Genomic DNA, 19,602 nt, shown 5'->3' on the forward strand with positions numbered 1-19,602 from the left:
CTGCAAACTCACACTGAAAAAATCACACTAAAAAAAAAAACCCATCTGCATTGTTTTGCCTCCCTCTGAGGGATCCACACCCCCACACACATCTGGGAGTTACACCGGGAGGAAAACTGGAGACTCCCAAGGTCACCAGCACCGTGGTCAGATGAGCCTGTGGGACTTTCCAGCTTTACATGCTCACGAAAGGCCTCTCTGTGATTACAAATTTATGGTTGTTTAACAAAATAAAGACAGGGATGGAAACTAATCCAAGAACAAGTGTTACCTGTGGCTGTTTTCTTGAAGCCCCTGACACAGGAGCAGCCCCTGGTTCCACACTCATCCCACAGCCCAGAAAAGGGTGGGGAGAAGATCCCTCTGGCTGCAGCTGGGCCATGGCACTGCCATCCTGCTGAGGCTGTGTGAGCCCCCGTCCTGGTGCCAGCAGTGCCAAGGCAGGGGCTGAGGGCTGGGCAGGGGACAGTGGGACCCCTCTGGCTCTTCTGAAGCTGCTCTGATGCATTGGAGTGAAATCCTCCAGGATCCCCCTGCTCCACCATGGCAACTTCCTCAAGTGGCTGCAAAGCTGGCAGCAGTGAGGGGAGCCGGGGGCTGAATCCAGGGGTCCCCTCTGGTCCCAACAGAGGAGGCTGGAGAAGCCAGAGCTGGCAGTGGGGGTCCGTGGGGGCACCTCTCACTGCTGCCTGGGGCTGGCAGCTGCAGCCACCAGAAAGGCTGGGCAGCAGGAGGAGGGAAGGCACAGAGGTCCTGGAAGGGCACTGGGATGGATCTGCCTCCAGCTGCATCCCTGAGCTGCTGAGCGAGGACTGAGTTCCTGGATCCACCCATCCCTGTCCAGACTCTGCAGCCCCAAAACAGCATCTCCTGCTCAGTGAATTCACCAACACAGGGAGGGTCCCCTCTCCTCGTGACCCACCCTGGAGGGTTCCAACCCCACTGCACACAGAGAGACGCAGAAAAGAAAGAATGATGTTTAAAATCATAGAATAGTTTGGATTGGAAGGGACCTTAAAGCTCATCTTGCTCCATCCCTTGTCATGGGCAGCTGATCTGAGCAACCTTTTCCTTGACAGGGAAACTGCTGCCCAGGGTGAACTATATATACAAAGATAATTTTAATTAATTTATTTATTTCTTTACACATAACTGAAAGTGATGTTACAGTACATAAGTTATTTACAACTGTGCAGTAATGTGTTGCAAAATAAATTATCTAGAAGGCAGCAAAAGTACATTGTTAATGTATATAAAAACTGTACAGCATTTATGGGATACAATTTTTCTTTATATGAGTATTGGCTCTGTAGTGTTTTCAAGTTATGTTCTCAGAAAGAGAAACGAAATGCCCAAGATTAAAGGAAAAAATATATAAACCACGTGGATTTTACTCCATTAAAAACACAGTTGGCAAAGTCCTTTCTCTGCGTCGCCGTCTCCCCGGCCGTGCCGCCCCGGCGGCTCCTCTGCCCGTCCCCAGCGGCTGCTGCGGGGCCACCGGCACATCCCGGAGCCGTCCCCGCTCCGGAGCCGCCGCTGCCCAACCCGGACACTGTCCTCCTTTTGTTTCTAATCGTTGGATTTTTTTTGTGATTTTTTTTTTGTAGCATTTTTTTTTTGTTTGGTTTTTTTTTTTTTTTTTTAGACATACCCATGATGGAACGAGAAACTCAAACACCCCCCCCCTCCCCCCATGGTTTCCTACTGCAGCTTCTCCGAGAGGAGATCCGCGCCCGGTGGAAAACAGAGAGCTGGAAATCACGGTGTTCACAAGTACATGGTTCACGTGGTTGCTGGCCCCGCTCAGCAGCTTCTGCAACACACACACGGTGTCCTTGGCCTCGTCCCTCCGCGCCTCGGCCAGTCCCGGGGCCGCTGAGCGCCCGCTGCCCGCGCTGCCCGGAGCCTCCCCGGGGCTGCGCCCGGCCCACTGCCCCAGGGGCCGCGTCAGTCCGGAAGCGAGGGACACGTCGTGAAGAAAGTGCAATTATTTTTCTTATTGTTTTATTTTCTGCCGATAGCTGCTTCCTCCTCCTCTGACCAGGGATTCATCAGCAAGCGGTTAAGGGTGAATGTGAGCTCGACCGCCCGACCTCGGAGCGCTCCCGTCCTTGCCAGTGTTCAGAGATGTCTCCTGGGCTGGAACTGTCATGCCGGCAAGAGCACAAAGTCATCGTTCACGTCGACCATTGGCACATAGAACGAGGGCACCTCGTTGACACAGAGGGATTTGTGCCCCGCGGGGTCCAGCTCCTGCACCTTCAGCTGCCACTCCATCCTCTGCACCGCGTTCAGGGCAGCTGCTTCGTGTTGCTGTCGCATGAGCAGGCACGTCTGGATGGGGAAACAGCAACGGGACGTGAGGGTGAGTGGCAGGCACAGGCAGGACCATGCAGCCACAGTTACATGCAGCAAGGGGTGCCACACACGGGACACATGGATTTGGAATCTCTGCTGAGCCCAGCTCCAGCAGGAGCTGAGGCAAATCCAAAAGTTTGGGTTTGAAAGGCTTGTCAGCACTCCAGAGCATCCACTGCCATGCAACACTGCCCTGACAATCTCTGGACACCCACTCTGTGCTGGAAACCACTAAGGCAGCTCCCAGGCTCTGGAATGCCCCTGCCTGGAGCACGGGGCTCCCACAGCTCTCACCTTCATCCGGTCGTACTTGTCATCCACGTCCTGCAGCCAGGAAATGAACTGTCGCGCGTTGAAACGGTCTCTGACCGATTTGTTTTCGTCTCCCTAAGAATGGGACAGCAAAGGGAGGGATTAGTTTTGTGCTTTAAGCAGTTACAGGTCTCACAGGCCATATTCATAAGCCCCTCCTGGGGCACACTCCTCAGAACTGCAGTGCCTGCAGGGAGGGAGGATGGACATCACTGCTGCCAGCGGCTCCTGCAGCCCTTTCCAGGGGTTCAGCCTCAGGTGGGGATGCACCCATGTGCCCATACTCCCTGTTTCTCCTTGCCTGGCAGGGAGTCTGTCCGTCCATGTCAGCCCATCACAGCCCTGCACCTCCCTGACTCCTCCAGCTGATGCCAGGATAGCAGCAGCACAGACACTTGGCTGGGAAATGCCGACGGATAAATCAGAGCTCCTGGATCAATACACAGCTCGCTAATAAATCCCAGGATGCTGTCCCTGCCCAGGATCCCTCCTGCAATGCAGCAGTGTAATGTTTCTCTTCCTTTCACAGGGAGAAACACCTCAGAGTGTAGTAAAGGAAACCTTTCCAGTGTGCAGATGATCCTGACCAAGAAAGATGGAGGGTCCCAAGACTCACTGATAAAGCTGAGCCATCTCTGCTCCTAACAGACATGAACTCCCTGTATCCTACATTCAGTTAGACAATTAGGCAAATGATGCTCCAAGTCACAGAATAATTTGGATTGGAAGGGACCTTAAAGCCCATCTCATTCCACCCCCTGCATTGGGACACCTTCCACTATCCCAGGTTGCTCCAAAATGCATCCAACTTGGTCTTGGACACTTCCAGGGATAGAGAAGCCACAGATTCTCTGGGCACCCTGTGCCAGGGCCTCTCCACCCTCACAGAGAACCATTCCTTCCCAATATCCCATCTAACCCTGCCCTCAGGGGGAGGTGACATCCTGCACCTGTGTGCAGTGGTGGGTGACCTGAGCAAGGGGGCACTAGTAACTCCTGCCTCCACCCTTCCCTCCATCCCTCCAGAAAAGCCCATCTCCCTCAGGGTCTTGCAGAGCTCCTGAGGCCCTCCCTCACTGCTGAGGCAGGCACTGACCTGATTTTCCAGAGGCATGTTGTACACCTCAGAGTCCAGCAGCATGGTGCAGGCACTGAAGGGCACGGCCTGGTTGGCGATGGTCCTGGCTGCCCGGCAGTGCACCCGCAGGATCTCCTGCTCGCAGGACACGATGAGCTTCTCCTGAGGAAGAGCAGAGCAGTGAGTGTGGCAGCCTCAGCCTTGCCAGCAGGGGAGACTGGGGCCCTGTTCCCCACGTGGAGCGTGCCCTTACCCGCTCTATGCTGTGCTGCAGGCGCAGCTTGCCCCGCACGGCCTCCTGCTGCTTGAAGAGCTCCTTGAGCGGCTCCGCGAGCGACGGCGGCGGCGCGATCTGCGGGCACAGGGCGCGGGCAGGGTGAGAGCAGGACCTCTGTGGGGCACAGCCAGGGCTGCCTGCACCCTGAAATGTGTGCTGGCCACAGAGGGAGCAGGGACATCCCACGGGCTGCCTGGGGAGAGGCTCTGCCAAGGACAAGGCCCTGCCAGTGCTCAGACTGAGTGAGGGTGAGGACTTGGCAAGAAGAACAACCAGAGCCTGACACACCCTTGTGCTGCAGGGCAGGGTGTGCAGCAAGGAACGGAGGCTGGTCACTGACCCTTCTCCTCCAGCCTGGAGCCCAGATTTACCACCTGCAGCACCACATTTATTGATGCATTTGTATTAGTGAGGCTGCTCCTGCAGCACAGCAGTGAAATGCTGATTCCAGTGCCAATTCAAAGAGCAGAGCTTGGGAAAATGATGGCAGGAGTTAAGAGCCATCTTTTCCCCATGTTCCAGGGTCATTATCCTGTTACTACACTGCTGCAAGAGCAGTTTTACCTCCCAGCCTCAGATCTAGTGGATTCTTACAAACTTTGCTCTGAAGCCCAACTAAATCTCAGGCCCCTCAGCACAGTTCAAGATCTTCTCTGCAAAAATGCAGCAACTCAAGGGCTGCATTTACCACACAGCCAGGCACTTATCCAGGCTCAGGTTTGGTGTCATATTCCAAAGGCAGGTTGGGGCATGTTAGCATTGCAAGGTGGTGACAGGGCTGGGGGGACAGCTTGGATGTAACAGTGAGGGGGGACGGTTCCCGAGGCTAAAGAGAGAAGATGACTCACCACTGGAATATGGAGCTTGCTTAGGGGTTTGCCATCCAACAGGTAGGAGCCTGTGTAGGTGACATACTCAGCGTAGCACTGGGGAGCTTGGGGAGTAATGTAGCACAGGATTTTCCGCTTCTCCTCAATCTTCTTCCTGATCTGGAGGTACTCGAAGTAGGGGTTGGACCTGTCGCTGTGGTAAGGTTCGATGTCGTCCAGTTTGATGGCATCGACGATAGCTGCCAGGGTCTGCTGGATCATCTCCCTCGTCTGCTGGGTGGACGTGTTGATCTGCTGCTGCAGCTGCTGGTTGGAGCGCTGGAAGCGGCGCTTCCGCGGGTGCTGAGCCTGGGAATCGTCCTCCTCCGTGATGCGGCCTTTGGCGCGCGTGACGGGCGCGGAGACGGGAGGAAATTCCTTCTCGGACGCGGCGGCGTTCTGCTTGTTTTGGTTGGCGAGCATCTGAGCCCGGTTCCTGGTAATCCGCTGAGGAATCTCTTCTATTTTGGGTGGTTTGGGAGCTTCTGCTACTGGTTTTTGTACTGGTTCCACAATTTCTGCTTGAGCGTTGCCAGGAGGAGCGTCCGCCTGGGGTGGCGGGGCCTGGCTCCCCGCACGGGCCGTGGCACTGTCCTGTGGAGTGCCAGCCTCAGAGCTGGCCACGGGCACGGGACAGGGCTGGGAGCTGCCCTCTGCCACCCCGCCAGCCGACGGCAGCTCCTCGTGCACGGCCTCCACCTCTTTGCTCTCGGCCTGCGCGGGCTCGGGCGGCGTCTGCTGGAACACCTGCGCTTCCGAGTCCTCTGCTGCCTTCTCCTCAGCTGTGTTCAGTGCCTCAGAGGTGGATTCTTGTACGGCCACTTCTGGTTTCTGCTCCTCTGCTGGTGGCTCTGTGTCCGTGGGCAGGGTGGCCGGAACCGGGCTGGCTGGCGGCTCCTCCGGCTCACTGGATGCTATCACAGACGCGCCGGCTTTGATGATGCCAGCGCTCGGTTCTGGAGCTGCTGCTGCTGCTGGGCTTTCCTCAACCGCTTCTGCCTCGGCCATCTCTGTCTCTGCCACGTCCTTAGGCTGGAGTGGCAGCTCTGGGAGCGAGAAGGGGCCAAGGTCCAACTCATCCTCGGTGTTGGTGAAGGGGTCTGGCCACGTCACCGCCTCCTCTGCGTTCGCAGGTGCTGCGTTGTTGTTTTCCAAATAGTTGTTTTCTGGTGCAGCAACGACTTCAGCCTGAGGTTCTGCTGGCACACACGGGGGCTCTGGAGGGATCTCTGGTGCTTCTTCTGGAAGAGGCTTGCAGTTGTTGAAGAAGGTGTCTAACCTAGTAGGGGACATGTATGGAGCTTGCTCTTCAGCGTTTGCAATTTCTGCTGGAACTGCTTCCTCAGCATCCTCCTTGACTTCCTCCAGCCTCGGTTCAGACACTGACAGAGGGTACGAGATGGGAGAAACAGGGTAGGAAGTCTCTGTGGGAATGAAGGCTACTGGTGCAGGATGAATTGGCTCTAGGGAACAGAGCGGAGGTTTAGGGGACTCGGAAAACCTCTGGGGAGATTTCATCAGAAGCTCCGAGCCCATGGACCAGGTGACAGAGTGCTCTGCGGGGTTGCCCATGAGGCTGGGAGGAATGGCGGTGTCTGGGTTTCGGGAAGGAGGGTTATCCCAGTCTATGTTGTTTTGTTCAGGCATTCCTGAACTAAAATGGTTTTCCTCAATGGGGGGCAGGTAGGTGGATTCTGGTGGCATGATGGAGGCAGTGGCTTGCTGCTCCTCTGTGGTATCCAAGGGCATGCCGATGTCGGGGGGAAGAGCACTTTCCACTGAAGGAGCCAGCAACTCATCCCTGTGCGAAGGGGAGGATTTTGCTTGTAAACCAGAAAAGACACTTTCGGGAGACTGGGCGACCCCGCTGACAGCTCCTGGTGCACAGTGCAAAGCTTCCACTTTGGGTGAGGAAACTCCATAATCCGGGGAGTAATACCCAGGAGACAAACACTGGAACTTCTCAGCAGGAACAGAGGGAAGGGGAACTTTCTCCTCCATTAAATGCTGCACAGGAGAGTCATAATTTGATGTTGCTGGGACACTTTGCTGTCTGAAAAACTTATCTCCAACGCTGAACTCCTCTTCGGGCGCCCTCCTGATATCCACTGAGATGGAGCGGTAGAGGTTTGAGGAGGGAATGGTGCGAGTCGGGGTCTGGCTGGGGTTCTCGGGGAGCCCGCTGGAAACGTTGGTGTATCTGTCAAAGAAGGAAGGAGAGCAGGCGTTCATGGACATGGTGGAGATGGGCAGCGAGTGCTGGGAGTCCGCACACTCGAACATCAGGTCCGTGTAGTCCTCGTTGCTGCACGATGGAGTCCTGGGAGTCTGCATCACCTCCTCGTAGCTCGGGCAGGACACGACGGACGCCGGGGTCGGGACGCCCGTGGGCCGGTTCTGATCTGGCCTGGGAGATGCTGGGAGGATCTCCTTCAGCTGAGGACCCGTGATCCAGTCCTTGGAGTCTGTCCCCACAGCAGGCTGTGCCTTGTTTTCTGGTGACAGGATGGGAGTCAGGGGACCCAGCTCCTTGAGTTTCTTGTCCTTGAGCTGCGTGTCCAGCGTTAGCGGCTTCTTGGTTGGCAGATCCAGGCTCCTCTTCCGCACATCCTCCGAGCTCTTAAGTTTGTCCTTCAGCTTGGGATCCCCAGACCTGTGCCGCATTTTCTCCATTTGTTTCATTCTCTCCTTGTGCCTTTTGTGGCGTTCCTCGATCTCCAGGTCCTTCTGGCTCAGCATCCTCTCAAAGCTGGTCATCATCAAATCACCATCTCCCAGAAGTTTCTCCCTTGGCCTGGCATCCTTCTTGCCGCTGTCTTTGGAAAGCGTTATTTTTTCATTCCCATTGCTTATTTTTATGGACTCTGATTTGTCTTTGTCTTGATTCTCCTTAAGCTTCTCCTTCAGTTTGGTTTCACCGAATTTGAGGTTGTCCTCCTTGGATTTATCTTTAAAGGTGGTAACTTGAGGCCCGTCCTTATCTTTGAGTGTTGACTTTGGCTCATCTTTGTGATGTTTAAAGAAACCATCTGTGTGTTTGTCCCTATGCTTTTCCTTTTCCTCCTTCCATTTTTCCTTGTGTTTATCCCGCTTCTTTTTCTCTTTAGCTGTGCTGATGGTGCTGGAACCGTAAGTCTTTTCTTTCTCCGCCTTCTTTGACAGCTCTCTTTCAGAATCATTTTTATCCTTCTTTTCAGAAAATAAGTAATCAATGCTCTTCTCCGGTTCCTCATCAGCGTCTGCCTTCATGTTGTAGGAAGAGCCAAAAGCCTCCCCATCCACAGAGAAATCCTTTTCATAATGAGTGGAATCCTTTCTGCTGCTGGAGTCCTTGAATTCTTCTGATTTTTCCTTTTTCTCTGTTTTCTCTTTCTTTGCTTTTTCTTTCTCGTGACTTTTCTTTGAGGAAGATGAGGAATGTCGGTGCCTCTCCTTCTCCTTGAGCTTGTCCTGAAGGCAGGGTAAAGGGAGAGAGTCCTTAAACTTTTCTTCAGCGGCATCGGTCAGAGAGAGGTTAGAAGACTCGAAGAGGCTGGTGAGTCCTGGCTCTTGCCCTCTGTCTGTGAAGCTGTCGGAGGAGATCTCACTGATTTTGTCATTGGAGTCATCCCTGTAATCATTCAGAGCCTCCTCCTCCAGTTTCTCCAGCAGACTCTTCTCAGACTCCCCTCCTTTTGAAGATTTCTTCTCTTTGGAATGCTCCTTGTCCGGCTTCTCCTTATGTTTGCTTTTCATCTTGTCCTCACTGGTGTGTTTCTTCTCAACCTTTTCTGGGAGCTTTTGCTTGTTTTTCTTCTCCTGAGTGGAATCTATGGACATCCTTTCCTTCCTGTCCTTATACTTCTCACTGGAGTCTTTATCTTTCTTCTCTTTGTGTTTCTCAAAGGAACTCTTCTCCTTCTTCTCCTTCCCCCCTTCCGATGTTCCTTTGTCCTTTTTCTTCTCCTTGGACTCCTTGTCCTTCTGCTTGTCCGAGTGCTGCCGGTCGGAGGAGTACTTGCGGTGCTTGTCGGGGTACAGCTCCTTCTCAGCAGTGGCACCATCGTCCTTGTCCTGCAGGCTGTCCAGGCGATGCCCCTCGCTGCCAGCCGAGTCGCCCACCTTGAACCCGCTCAGGCTGTAATCGTCCCTCTCGTCCTCGCTCTCGTCCGTGAAGATGTCAGCGATGCTGTACCAGCTCTTCTCCTTGCCCTTCTTCTCATCCTTCTTCTCGGAGAAATCGTCTCTGTCCGTGGAAAAGGTTTTCTCTTTCTTCTCCTTCACCTGGTCGAAGGAGCTCTTCCTCTCCTTGTCTTTGCTGTGAAGATCCTTGTATTTCTCCTTAGTTTCTTTCTTCTCTTTAAAACTCTTCTCTAGTTCTTTGTCCTTCAGGATTTTCTCTGGAGCAGCTTTTTCATTTTTCTCCTTGTCGCCTTCTTTGGATTTTTCCTTGTATTTTTCTGGCTTCACCTTTTCTTTTTTTTCTTTATCAGGAGCATCTTTCTTCTCCTTTTCCTTCCCAGAATGGTGCCTCTCCCAGCTCTCCAGGGTTTTGCCACTGAACTCAGGGTCAGACTTATCCTTGAAGAATGTTTCACAGCCATACTCCTTGAAGTCATCTCGATAGGGCTCCTCCTGCTTCGTCTTGGGATCTTTTCTCTCTTTAGAGCCGTCAGAGGAATCTTTTCTGTCTTTGTTGGTTTCACCTGTGTCTTTTTCTTTCCTCTCCTTACCAGTCTCCACAGAATCCTTCCTTTTCTTATCCTTTTCAGGTAAATAACTGGGAGTAACTTTGTGCCTGTCTGTTTGGTCCTTTTTCTTCTCAGAGCTTTTCTCCACATAATCCCTCTCCTTTTTCTTTAAGAAAGTGTCCTTTTCATTCCGCTTCTCGCTGTATTCCTTCTTCTCTTTTATTTTATTTTCCTTTTTCTTGTCTTTAATTTCCTCTTTCACAGGTTCTATGATTAGCTTTGCCACACTGTCATTTTTAATCTCCCTGAAATCTGTTATTGGAGAATCCCAGCTGTCCTCACCCTTGAAATCGAAGGATGAATCAGAGGACAGGTCTGAAAACCACCTCTCCTGCTGATCGTCCGAAAGGCTGAACTTTGTGTCCTCGTTTTCAGCAAACTGAGTTTTGTTATTAAACTCATCAAACCCGGACTCGTCCCTGTAAAGTTTTTCTTTTTTGCATTTTTCCTTCTCTTCCTTGAAGGATTTTTCTTTCTCTAGTTTAGAAACCTTCTCCTCCTTCAGCTCATTCTTCTTCTCAGATTTGGACTGCTTGTCCTTTGACTTCTTCTTTCTCTCCTCCTTGTGTATTCTTGGCTTCTCCTCCTTGGGAGATTTCTCCTTGACAGGTTTCTCTTTTTCTGATTTACTCAATCCTTCTCTGAAGGATTTGCTCAGGTCTTTACTACCATCTTTGATTTTTCTTAATGATTTCTCCTCTTTTGAGGATTTTCCAGTCTCATCTTTAAACAACCACTCCTTCTCCTCTGCTTTACCTTTGGGGAGCTTTTCCTCCTTTTTACCATGTTCCCTATCGTGCTTTAACACTTTCAACTTGTTTTCGACTGGATTTTCTGTCTCTACTATCAAGCCTTTCTCAGGCTTTTGTTTAGAGTCCTCAAACTCAAAAGAAAATGTTTTGATTATTTTAATGTCTTGGCTGATGGGACACTGTCCCTTCTCCTTGTTTTTATGTTTGTGTTTTGTTTTATGCTTTTTAACAACCTTCCCCTCTTTGTCCAGCTTTGGAATTGCTCCATCCACATTGCTATGGAATGAATTCTTTTTCTCAGAAACAGTGTTGTGGGGGGTGTTTTTCTTTTTGTGCTCTGGTTTCTTCCTGACTGGCTTTAGTGACTCTAAGCTCGAGTCCTCGGACGAGTAGTCTGACTCGCTCGTCAGCCTCGTCCTGGTGGAGTCCGATAGGGAACTGACGTCTGACCAAGCTGGAGAAGATATGGTTTTCCAATTGTCCGTCCTCCAGTGCTTGGAGTGCTGTTCTGTAAGACTGGGATTATGTTTCTGGGATGCTAAACTCCCATGTGAAGAGGTCGATGAGGCAGACAGAGAGTTAAACAAGGAGGATTCCTTTAGCACTAGCCTTGAGTCCTTTACACAGCTAGAGCTCTGTAGAGAGTCTCTATCATCCTCCTCACTCTCCACGTTTTCACTCTCTGATTCAGAGGAACAAAACTTGTCATTTTTTTTGCCAAACCGAACCTCTTTGTTTTTTGTCTCCTTCTTCCGCTTCTTTTTTACTTTGCTTTTCTCCTTGGGCGCCTTGGTGCTGGCGGGCTCCCGAATTTTGCTGCTGGGCAGTATGGAGTGGGTGGAGAGGCGCAGCTTCTCCCCCGTGCCCACGGCCACGCTGGTCTCCTCCTCGTCCGAGCTGTCCGACAGGATGCGGTGGGCAGCTTTCTTTGGTGTAATTGTGTTATTTTTAGTGTAAGTTTTCACTTCCATTTTGGGTATGGAAATGAAACTGTTTGCTTTAGTCTCTTTCCTGTAATCCTTTTTCAGCAAATGTTTGTCATCGACCGGTGGGACCCGGTCCTGCTCATCGTCCTCATCGAATTCATACTCATCCTTCACCGGGGTGATGGTTTTGGGGGGCTCCTGGGCCTTGGGCTTGTGCTTCAAACCCTTCTCAAACTCTGAGTCTGTGTTATTGCCATCAACGGAGCTGGAGGGAGCGAAGGAAGGAGCGTCCTCCTCTTCTGAGGTCTCTGCAGAGAGAGAAGAACAGTGTGTGAAGGACTGTCAAGGGTTCTGGGGAGAGAACATCACTGGTCTCCTGCACACACCAACCCCTGCAAACAGCCCTGACACCCTTTGGCCTCACCCAGCCTTTGCAACCTGGCACCCAACAGCTTGGGGGATCTTTTTGGAAGGAAGCTCCTCCAGCTCCAACCTGCATGGGGTGTTCCTCAAAATAACATCCTGGGTGTACCATGAGAACTTTGGAACAGGGTTATGACTGCACAGTGTAGGTGAAGGATCCCCAAAAGACTGAAGACTCTAATTTGCACTAATTAAAACCTGCAGAGTGTCCCACAGTGGTGGCAGTGGTGGAAGAGGCTCTAGCCTGGGACAACCTGGAAGCAGAAACTGAAACACCAGTGCTGGGACAGCTGAACAACAGGAACACAGGGTGGGCACTCAAACCCCCTCCTCTCCACTGGAATTACCCACCTTCCAAAGGTGAGACATCCATTTACCTGCAACTGGCTTTCAACCCTACATCCCAACTGCACCAGGGAAGCAATCTCAGTGCTGGCTTCCAGGGCAAACAGCCCCCCAAGCTAAAGCTGGTGGTTATGTTGTCTGAATCTGGGTTACAGTCACAGGTGGGCTCCTGACCATGGCAGCATCTGACTTCCCTGTCCTCCTAAGGTCTCTGTGTCAGCTGCAGGCCACAGCTGTCACTGCCATGGCCACAGAAAGGCCAGTCTCACCTGTGGAGCTCTCCTCACTGGAGGGGTACGTGGTCTTCCCCAGGAGCAGGTTCACCATGGTGGGAGAATTCGCTACTTTCAAAGGCGTCTCACCCTTCCTGTTGCTTTGATGAGGATTCCCTCCATAATGCAACAACAATTTCACCACCTGAAAAGAGAAAGTGAGGCTTGAGGATGCTCACCATGTTTTGATTCCAGTTTTTTTTGCATGATTTTCATACATAACTAAAAAATTGGTGTCTTCACAGCATGCCTTGTGGTACTAACATAAGAGAGAAGTCCCAGCAACACTCCCAGGGAAGTGGTGGAATCACCATCCCTGGAAGTGTTCAAAAAACATTTAGGGACAGGGTTTAGTGGGGCACTGGCAGCAGCAGGTTAATGGTTGGGCTTGACGATCGGGGAGGCCTTTTCCAACCTTAATGATTCTGTGATTCTCAGAACCAACCTGGGCAGGAAAGAAGGGGGAAGAACAAGGCACAAAATCATGCTCCTGTCTCAATTCCAGAAGGATGAACTATCCCCCTGTGCAGGGGGATAAAGACTCAACAGCTCTGAAACAGGGAAATTCACACAATCAGGGACTAATTTAGATTGGAAGGGACCTTCAAGCCCACCCCATGCCATGGGCAGGGACCCTTCCACTAACCCAGCCTGCCCCAGGCCCCGTCCAGCCTGGCCTTGAACACAACCTCCTGCCCCCTCCATGGGAAACGAGACAAAACCACCCAAATCTCTGTGTTTTCGCACGTTTCCAGGCGAGTGGTTTAAAGCAGGGCAGGGAATGGCAGCAGCCTGACCTTGAAGTGGCCATTGTTGGCCGCGTCGTGCAGGGGGGTGTCATCGTCCAGCCCCTTGGTGTTGACCTCGGCGCCCGCCGCCAGCAGCTGCTTGGCCACATCGTAGTAGCCCCGGTTGCAGGCCTCGTGCAGCGCCGTCCAGCCTGCAAGGACAGGGACACTCAGCACGTGGCACCACCCTCACAGTGACACTGAGACACGGGGAAAGCCTGCAGGGGCAGCCTGGGCAGGGCTGTGCTGCTCTGATGGCCAAGGGTCTGCCCAGATGCCCGTGGTGCAGCAGGAAGGAACCTGCAGCTCTGCCCCACTACTCCAGCCAGGCAGTCACAGCATCAATGCCCCTTCTCCCTCTGGTCATGGCATGTGCTACAGTCAGAGCATCTGCCAGACCTGACACAGTCCCTGGAAATGCAAAGTTTTATATGGGAAACAAGGAGAATTGCTGATGTCATGCGAAAGGCAGGTCATAAATGCGTTCTCCTTTATACCATCATAAAATGGTTTGGGTTGGAAGGGACCTCAGAACTAATCCATTCCCACCCCCAGCCATGGGCAGGGACTCCTTCCCCTGTCCCAGGCTGCTCCAAGTCCCCTCCAATCTGGCCTTCAATGCTTCCAGCAATGGGGCAGCCACAGCTTCTCTGAGCAACCTGTGCCAGGGCCTCAACACCCTCGCAGGGAAGAATTTCTTCCTAACATGCCATCTAACCCTGCCTATGTCAGCTTAAGGCCATTCCTTCTTGTTCTGCCACTCTGTGGTCCTGTGAAATGTCCCTCTCCAGCCTTCTCTGAAGCTCCTTTAGGTTTGGCTTTAGGTTCCAAGCCCTCTGTAAGGGAAACTCTGGTGCCCAGACCAGGCCTGAGCTCAGAACTGCAGACAGGGCTGGAGACAGCCCCCACACAGATTTTCTGTGTGCTCTCCAAACACAGAAACACCTGCCTGGGCTGGGGGGGAAACCAAACAGCAGCCTCTCCACAGTAATGGCAGCTCCAGCTCTCAAACAAACCTCTGAAGAGCACAGAACAAACTATTTTATCGTGTTCCACAGCCTATTTTTAAGCAGAGGCTGTTTTGAAGTTTGGCAGCGCGGCTGCTCCGGTGTTTTGCTGATAGCGCCGTGGGAGCGCGTTCCGTTACCTTCACTGGGAGCCTTTGGAGGGGGCACCTGTGCCTGGAATTAATCACAACTGATACTTCAGTCTGGCACTGGGATTAATCATCACGGGTGGAGAAACAGCCATGTCTATTTATAGCCCCAAAATCATGCGAAGAGAACAGCAAAGAGCAAAGTCAAGCTCTGGGATCCAGCCCCACTGAATGGCACCTTCATCACCCCTTCACCAGCATCCCGTGGCTGCCTTCTCCCTGCAGGACTCAGGGCTGTTCCCATCTCGTCCCACCACCCTGAGCAGGAGCCTGGCAGCACGGCTGAGGAGGAGGAGGAGGAGGAGGAGAAGAAGGAGGTGGTAATAACTCCTGAGTTGAGGGTCAGGATTGTTAATAGATCCTCCAACTTGGGTGTCTGGTGGGAGCCTAACCTTGCCCTTCACATTCCCTCCCCATCAGCAGCACCCCCACATTCAGTCCTTAAAAACAACTCCCAAAAATTCACAGGCATCAGCCCCCCAACTCCAGAGAGCTGACTTCACAAACCCACTCTCAGCAGTATTTCTGTGCACGTAATTCCTTCTATTTTAAGTAAAAATAGAGCTAAACCAGCCCACCTCCCTTTGCAAATCACCCTCCAGACCTCCAACATGGCATCCCCATGGAAGAGCAGAAGGAAACAGTCCAGAGTGGCCTGGACAGTTTTGGTGTGTGAGCCACAACAGCTCCAGGGATTCTCTGGATCTGCCCAGCCCAGCTTCACCACCTCAAACAGACTGCACAGCCTGGGAGTTCTGCTCCCAAGCTCCAACAATAAAACTGATGCTTTGGGGGATTTTTAATGTGGCTTTTTGTTGTTGTTTGTTTTGTTTTTTAAGGGGCAAAAAGACTTTTTCTTTTCCAAAGGGCAAAATCACAAATTTTGGCAAACCCCCTCTTTCCAAGGCACAACCTCGTGTCAGAAACAAACTACTTTTTCTGGTGGGAGCTGTTCTTGGAGGTGGAACATGCAACCAGGTGGGAAGAAAGCTGGGATTCCTGGGCAGGTGGGAACAAAGCTGGGACTCCTAGGCAGGTGGGAAGAAAGCTGGGATTCCTGGGCAGTTACCTGCAAAGTCCTTCACATTGACATCTGCACCCTCGATGATGAGCTCCTTGATGCGCCGGGCGTCCCCGCGGATGGCAGCGCGGTGCAGCCGAGTCTCTCCTCGCTCGTTTCTCTTATTTACTTTATCTTTGGTTTTGGAGGCAGAGTTGGGAGTTCCCTTCTGACAAACTGTAGACTGAGAGGGATGCTTTGGTGTTGTGTCAACTGCAGGGAGGAGAGAAACAGCGTCAGGGACTGCCATTCTATGGAGTTCCCAAGCCCTTAGAGGGAGCTCGTGCATCACGTTTGGCTCTTCCCGAAACATTCACCACAAGGCAGCAAGAGGCAACCCAGGCTCTGGAGTGGATGTGAACAGAGCAGCCTGTGTGTCCCACAGAGATGGGAATCTCGGGCTGCCAGACCCACTGGAGAGCTGCAGTCCTGGCAAACACCGTGGGCAATCCCGTGATCTGGGAGCACACAATGCAGCTCCTTACCCTCAAACCTCAGCTCCCGAGGGAAGTGGCCTTTTACCAAGCACATGTGAGGCCTGATGGCCTTGGGAGGAGACTGCATTTCCTGGGAGAACACTGGAATGCTCTGCAGCTTTTTCCCTTTTTGTTTTCCCAAATAACAGCAACACAAGCAGTGAGATTGGTGGTTTTTTGGCTAAAAGCTGCAGTGTTGTGTGTAGGATGTGGATGTGAGCACAAGGATAGCACAGAGCCTCCAAAAATGGGGGGGGGGACATGTTTGCAACAGATAAAAATTACTAGAACACAGAATCTGTGGTAAACACATTCCAGCTGCTCCACACCTCAAGTTACAGCTCTGGTGGTTACACATCTTATCCCCTTCTGAGAGAAGAAACATTAAAAACCTACAGAGGATGGTATTTTGTCTTCATTCACAATCCTCCTTTACTGAGATAGCCTGAGAGGCCAGTGGGAAACACAGAGCTGAGGTGGAGGAGGCTCCCAGGGAAGCAAAGCTCCAGCTGAGCAGCCAGGGCGGGCTGGGAGTGCCTGGATTGGGCCCGAGGGAGCCTGGAAAAAGGAAGGGCAGCCAGAGGCACGAGCAGATTCCAGCGACACCACAGCTGCAGAGCCCTGTGGAAGGAGTGAGATCCCAGAGAGCAGCAAACCAGGGGTGGCAGCTCAGTCCTGCTGAACCTCTGGAGACCCCGGGGATTGGGAATTCCGGACATTTGGGAGCCCCTGGCTGCAGCTCCCTTCAGCTGCCTGCCCACCCTTCAGAACAACCCCCCAGCTCACCTGGGCTGTTTGCAGACTCTTCTGCTGTCATCTGCATGAGGAGAGCGACCTGCTGGCGCTCGGAGAGCGGGTACCCGGCCCGGATCCCCGACAGGCCCATGCCGAAGAGCAGGCCCGGCTTCCTGGTGGCGGGCTCCTTTTTAATCCTCTTCCGCTCGGGACCCTGCTTCTCTGTGGGACAAGGACACGGGGACAAGCCATCAGTGCCACTGGAGCCCAAAGACACGCTCCTGTCTGAGTGTGGGATGACAGATCCACAAAGCTTGTGCTGAGAGACAGATGGATCCCTGTGGTGAGGGAGGGATCCCTGTGGTGATAGATACCTGTGGTGATGGATCTGTGCGCTGAGAGATGGATCCTTGTGGTGATGGATCCCTGTGCTGAGGGATGGATCTGTGTGCTGAGAGATGGATCTGTGTACTGAGGGAGGGATCTGTGTGCTGAGGGATAAATCCCTGTGGTGATGGATGGATCCCTGTGCTGAGGGAGGGATCCCTGTGCTGAGGAAGGGATCCCTGTGCTGAGGGAGGGATCCCTGTGCTGAGGAAGGGATCCCTGTGCTGAGGGAGGGATCCCTGTGCTGAGGGAGGGATCCCTGTGGATGATCCCTGATGGATCCCTGCAGTGGGAGCACTGGCACCTGGAGCAGGCTCACAGCAGTAAAGGTGCAGCCAGGATATGCCCCACTCCTGCTCCTCCAAGAGCGTCCCATTCTCCTCCACAACCAAAGAGCAGCAGAGGAAAGAGGAAACAGACCCTTTGAGGGGCCACAGCCAGTGCTGCACCTCCCATCCTGCTGAGGAGCCTCCATCCCATGCCAGGGTGCCTGGAGGAGCCTACTCAGACAGACTGACACCATCACCCAGCTGGAGGCACTGAACAGCATCAACAAGGAGAGCTGAAAGATGCAGGCTGGCAGCTCAGAAGTGTGGCCATCACACCCATCTCATCATCATCATCATCATCATCATCATAGCAAGGAGGCTGCAGCCAAACAGGTGTGGGCAGCACCATGCTGGTCCTCTCCTCCCAAAGTGGCTGCTCCCACCTGGCCCAGAGCACCCACCTGCTTCTTCAACCCTCTAAAAAAATCCCAAACAAACATGAGGGGAGGTGAGGAAGAAACCCCAGAAGTGCCTGGTTTGTCATCCCAAAGCCTGATACTTGCTCTCCTAAATCATCCAGCAGAGAGAACAAGAGCAAGCAGCCCCAAACCACAGTCACACAGCCATGGAATGGTTGGGTGGGAAGGAACCTTGAAGCCCATCCAGTCCCACTCCCATGAGCAGGGACACCTTCCACTAGCCCAGGGTGCTCCAAAAACCAGCACTGCTGGTTTTCATTAAGGTGAAAGTACTGAGGCACCTTCACATTGCCCAGAGCAGCTGCAGCTGCCTCATTCCTGGCAGTGTCCAAGGCCAGGCTGGACAGGGCTTGGAGCCTGCAGAAGGTGTCCCTGCCTGTGGTAGGGGTGGGATGAGATCAGTCTTAAGGTCCTTCCCAACCCAAACCATTCCATAATTCTATGAAATGCAAGCCCTGGAAACATGTCTGCATTGAAGGCGAATCCCAGTCTACTCTGAAACCACATTTTGGTCATCCTGGCAGCTGTAACAGAACTGGAAGATGAAATCAGATCCTAGGACAGTTTTTTAATGGCTTAAAATAAAATTAAATCCAGCGTGCTTACGGGAAGACAACTTTGCCAGGGTGGCTCCAGGAGCTGTGCTGCTGTGCTGTGTGTCCTGCCAGGGGACACACGGACACCTGACCCATGTGTGCAGCACCTCTCCAAGCTGCTTAAACCCTGCTCAGCCAGGCCTGGCTTCCCCCGGCCCTGGTCACATCCAGGCATGCCCCAAAGCCAGGCATGAAGAGCTTGAGGGGTCACATCTTGGCCAGTGCCACCAAGCAGAGTCCCTGGAGCACACCATGCGCAGGGCTGCTCCGCACGTACGGAGCCACAATTAGAATGGGAACATTTTCATTAATATCCCTGGGCTGCTGCAGGTTGTCAGCACGAGCCTGGGATTTGCAAAAATTGATTATCAAGTTCAACCGAAACCCCCCTAAACTCCTATTCATTCTGCAGTTGCAGAAATTTCCTCCTCCACAGAACATTTAACATTACAAAGCATGTGATCAACAAGATAAAAATAAATTGGAAAGCGGCTGCCGCGCTCTCGCTCGCTATGGGGAGGCAGCCGAGGACTCGGGCTCGTGCTTCCTGCTGGGAAGGGCTCAGGGCCAGCTGGATGGGACCTGGAGCGACCTGGTGTGACACCCTACCCTGAAGGTCCAGTGGAGGCTGTACCTGCCCACGGCAGGGCGTGGAGATGAGCTTTAAGCTCCCTTCCAACCCAAACCATGCCACGAGTCTGTGATTCTATGGCTCCATGGCATGGGCAGCGTGGCAGCCCCCGGCTCCCTGCCTGGCACAATCCTCAGGCAATGTGGAGGGACCACAAAAGCAAGATCCTTAATCTGAGATGTAAGCAGAGGATGGAGCCAGAGCTGCTGCCATCATCCACTTCCCATGCTGAGCCTCAGCAGGGTGAGAGCCTGGCACTGGGCTGGCTGGTCCCAGGCTCACAGAGCTGCACATGTGTTATTTCAGCCCATAGGATTTTCCTCAGAATCAGATTTGCAGCAGATTTAAAGGTGTCCCTGCACAGAGATCTCAGCCTGCTGGCTCCTGCAGGCTGCTCCTGTGCCTCCAAATAACTGCGCCTCTGGAACATCTTGCAGCAACACAGAGAGACTGGAGAGAAACTCTCCCACTGTTACCCACCTTGGCTGACAGAAAAAAAGCTTATTTGACACTGAAACCCCTTCAGCAAGCACAAACCCAGTGGCACTGTGCAAGCAGGCAGCCCTCAGTGCCGGCAGCCGGACCGTGCACACAGATCCCAGCGGGAGAAGACCACGGCAGCCCACGGATGCTCTGTGAGCCCAGGATGAGCCACACCTCCATGCAGCTATTTTTAAAGC

General features: G+C 52.9%; 1 protein-coding gene across 3 annotated transcripts in view; it reads right to left on the bottom strand.

The window, feature by feature from the left end:
* Nucleotides 1–1,116: 1,116 nt before the first annotated feature.
* Nucleotides 1,117–19,602, bottom strand: part of ANKRD11 (ankyrin repeat domain containing 11) — a 127,022-nt gene continuing 108,536 nt past the window's right edge. For all 3 annotated transcript variants that reach the window (XM_063168207.1, XM_063168208.1, XM_063168209.1), the window contains exons 5-13: nt 16,612–16,782; nt 15,359–15,562; nt 13,143–13,285; nt 12,343–12,490; nt 4,877–11,613; nt 4,005–4,103; nt 3,770–3,913; nt 2,656–2,748; nt 1,117–2,337 (exon numbers count right to left, since the gene is read on the bottom strand). In XM_063168207.1, the coding sequence (XP_063024277.1) occupies nt 2,152–2,337; nt 2,656–2,748; nt 3,770–3,913; nt 4,005–4,103; nt 4,877–11,613; nt 12,343–12,490; nt 13,143–13,285; nt 15,359–15,562; nt 16,612–16,782 (7,925 nt within the window). In that variant the 3' untranslated portion in view covers nt 1,117–2,151. The remainder of the gene's footprint in view (nt 2,338–2,655; nt 2,749–3,769; nt 3,914–4,004; nt 4,104–4,876; nt 11,614–12,342; nt 12,491–13,142; nt 13,286–15,358; nt 15,563–16,611; nt 16,783–19,602) is intronic.

Source organism: Melospiza melodia, chromosome 13 (genome assembly GCF_035770615.1).
Source record: "Melospiza melodia melodia isolate bMelMel2 chromosome 13, bMelMel2.pri, whole genome shotgun sequence".
NCBI classification, from domain to species: Eukaryota; Metazoa; Chordata; class Aves; order Passeriformes; family Passerellidae; genus Melospiza; species Melospiza melodia.